The sequence below is a fragment of the Loxodonta africana genome, chromosome 21, assembly GCF_030014295.1.
Source record: "Loxodonta africana isolate mLoxAfr1 chromosome 21, mLoxAfr1.hap2, whole genome shotgun sequence".
NCBI classification, from domain to species: domain Eukaryota; kingdom Metazoa; phylum Chordata; class Mammalia; order Proboscidea; family Elephantidae; genus Loxodonta; species Loxodonta africana.
The window spans coordinates 28693449-28696593 of NC_087362.1; the positions used below are offsets into that span (position 1 = coordinate 28693449).

The 3145-nt window shown below is 45.4% G+C and overlaps 1 protein-coding gene across 1 annotated transcript; it reads right to left on the reverse strand.

The window, feature by feature from the left end:
• Positions 1–434: 434 nt before the first annotated feature.
• On the reverse strand, positions 435–2544 carry LOC135228402 (protein FAM90A27P-like). The gene is made up of 3 exons (XM_064274187.1): positions 2453–2544; positions 1889–1997; positions 435–1229 (listed from the first exon to the last, which is right to left on the reverse strand). Exons 1-3 carry the CDS (start codon positions 2542–2544, stop codon positions 435–437), a joined length of 996 nt encoding a protein of 331 aa, XP_064130257.1.
• Between the last annotated feature and the right edge of the window lie 601 nt (positions 2545–3145).

A 3145-nucleotide genomic window follows, 5' to 3' on the forward strand; every position in this document is an offset into this window, starting at 1 on the left:
AGTTAATTACATAGTTTCCAGTGACATTATACTTGAACATTTACTCCCATATTAATTCCTTACAAAAAAAAACTAAATTACAACAACTAATACAGGCCTGTTGCATAAGGTCCATATTATATACACCCTAATATACAAAATTAAAATAAGCAGTCTTGGCATGTCTGTCTTTGACAAGACCTGAGATTCCACCATTCCACTCACACCTCATCTGAGGATGTGATTCAACAAATACACCCTGTTCCCTGCATCTTTCCCCTCTGTGCTTATTTAGTCACAATCAATTCATGGGACACTGGAGGTTGAGGTACCTACCATAGAGATCTCACTCCCAGTCACTCCCCTTAAAAGGAAGCCAGAAGCTTCACTAGAATCTGGAAACTGTGTCTCTCACAATTCTCAAGAACCTAAGGGCTCCCTACAAGAGGTGTAGACTACTCAGGAGGGAGAGAGGTGGGAGATGTTCTGAACCTGGAGCTCCACTGTCCATTTTCCATTCTTGTGAAGACAATTCTGAGTGGCTGTCGTGGAACATGGCTAGAAAGTGGGGGTGGAAGGATAGGGCTGGTTTCGACAGTATTCAGTTGAGATCTACTGTGCGGAGGCTGGAGGTCTGTCATCTTGGTGACTTGGGGTGGCCCTTTGGGTCCAAATTCACTTGTATTGGAAAGAGGCTGGCCAGCTCCCACATCAGGTCTCTGACTGCTCTGTTGGAGAATCTGGAGGGTCGTGAGTTTTGCTTTCTTCGCAGGATTCAAGCAAATCTGTACGGGGGTCTGGGCAGATCTTTTTCCTGGTGCCTGGATTGTACGTGGAGAGTCCTGGCCCCTTCTACCTCTGGCAGGCTGTGGACTGGATTTTGAGATCCTATCAGGACCCTTGGCTTGTTCTTGGGGGCTGAGGACATGGCCCGGGAAAAGGGTTTTTGTGGCCGGCTGGGAAACATAATAAGCACAAGCATCACATCTGTTGTCTGTTGTCTTGGCCATGACGGTAGAGTCCTGGCCAAAGTGTTTGGTTGCTGGCTGAAAAGAGCCGGTGATATCCACTTCTTCTTCTTTAGTTTGTCCATGACATGAGAAGAAGCTTGGATCATGATCTTGGATAGGAGACCTTTCAGAGAAGATAGATTTCAGGTCAGGTTTCCTTACATGTGGCCAGTTCCTGAGAGAAGGGTCCAGGACAGATCGCATCTTGGTAGTGTGAATGGGCATGGGCCTGCAAGGGTGCTGTGGGAGAAGACACCGCAGGACACATATTAGGATTTCCTCCAAGTCAAATGGAAAAGAAAAATCAACCAACATAAAGGCATGGAAAGTATCGAATTTTCTCTAACAGTGGGAGAAATACAGGCAGTCTCTTTGTATATGAAGAGCTACCCAACCTCAGTTAGGCTCAGGGGAAATAAACTGCAATATCAGCTGGATATATTGTTCCCATCACACTGAAAACTATCAACTTTTTTACCACCATCTCTTGCTTAATGATGTGGAACAAGACCTTTCCTACAGACTTCTATGGGGTGGACATGGCTAAAGGTCTTTTGAAGGCAGAAGGATGCCTAACGTGTTTTCAAGCGATATTTGGAAATATGTAACACAACTTAAAAGATGCATATTTTCCCATGTACGAGTCTACCTCTTGGAAGGCATCTGATTAAATCACTTATACCTATACGCGGAAATGCTCCCACTAGCATGTTTTTGGTAGGCACGCAAGGAATATTACAAAAACAAAGGGAAAATGACATCTGAAGTGCATACAAAAAATTTGGTATCCTATTGGCCAGAACACAATTTTAAAACCTCTTGCCACAGAAGGGGCATGGGAGTGAAGAAAAACTTGCTTACAGGGAAGAGAAATAGAGTAGGGAACCTGGGTGACTCACCCTTAAGTAGTCACAAGATTCTGTTAATTCTTGCCAATTTTTCTGCTCCTTCCCTTCGGGTCTCTCGGGAAATTTCTGGAATAGAGCTTTTCTGTCATGCTCTCCTTGCCTGATGAGAAACAAAAAAACAAGAGGACACACCCCAGGTTACTCTCCCAACCTAAGATAAGAATTCCAGGGGCCCAGTCCTATTGTTTCAGGATGAGGGAGGTATTGAATCACTGTGAGCTTTTCCAAGGCTGTCCAGTCCCTCATCTCAGATTCATCCTACAACCTCATTCAGCCCCCCACATTTTGTCCTTTCTCTACCTTAAGTTAGATTCTCTTGTATTATCCCCACCATGTGCAAAGCTCCAAGATTTACCCTGGTCCCTCCCCTTAGTGATTATCCCGGACTAAAATGATCTCCTGAATGTGGACACCTGGAGCATATTGAGCTCTTGGCTATTTCTCTCCAGTTACCCTGTCCTATTTCTGTCCACTTGCCCTGATGACAGGACACGCGGCATACAGATGAAAACACATCACCTATTTCAATACACAAGGACTTTCCATGTTCCTCACCTTTGTCTTTGTTCCTTCTCTCCATCCAAGTTGTTAAAGGGCCAAAGAGTCTGAGGCTCCTGGGGTTTCTTTGGCTCCGTGTTCTCCTTCATCTTCTTTGAGCCCAAGGCTTTGGGCACTACAACCCTACTCCAGCACTTTATGGGGCACCTCTTACTTCTTGCTGTGTGCCCAAAGGCTCCGCAGTTCTTGCACTTCCTCTGTGGGTGGAGAAAGGGCTGGTTGGTGACTCAGCAGAAATAACAGGCAGATTTCAAAGCTCAATATAAGATCAGATTTTTATAGTTAGGTCTTGTTTTGAGGAGGGAACATCCTCACATGGCCCGATATGTGTGGAATTTCAGGAGATTATGGCACTGCCCGTGTTAGAGCAGGGGACTGGGAGGAACACCTGGGAAGTCTAAGGATGAGGATTATGAGCCAGATTTCAAGAAATTCACAAACACTAGGCAGGAAAGGACACTATCGAGGGAGTAAGACTCCTTCTCAAACACTATAAATGGGCTAATTAGCCCGGTGAGAAGGTTGCGCAAACAGGACCAGTCTTAAATGGAAACAACAATTGAGTTAAGGACACAGAAGTTTACATGTTCAAGCCATCTCTCTGGAATCCATTCAGCCCTTCTGGTTCCTGAGAGGTCCAAGCCTCCACTTACCCTGGGATCCTCCTGCTCTGGTTGGGGAACGCTCTGC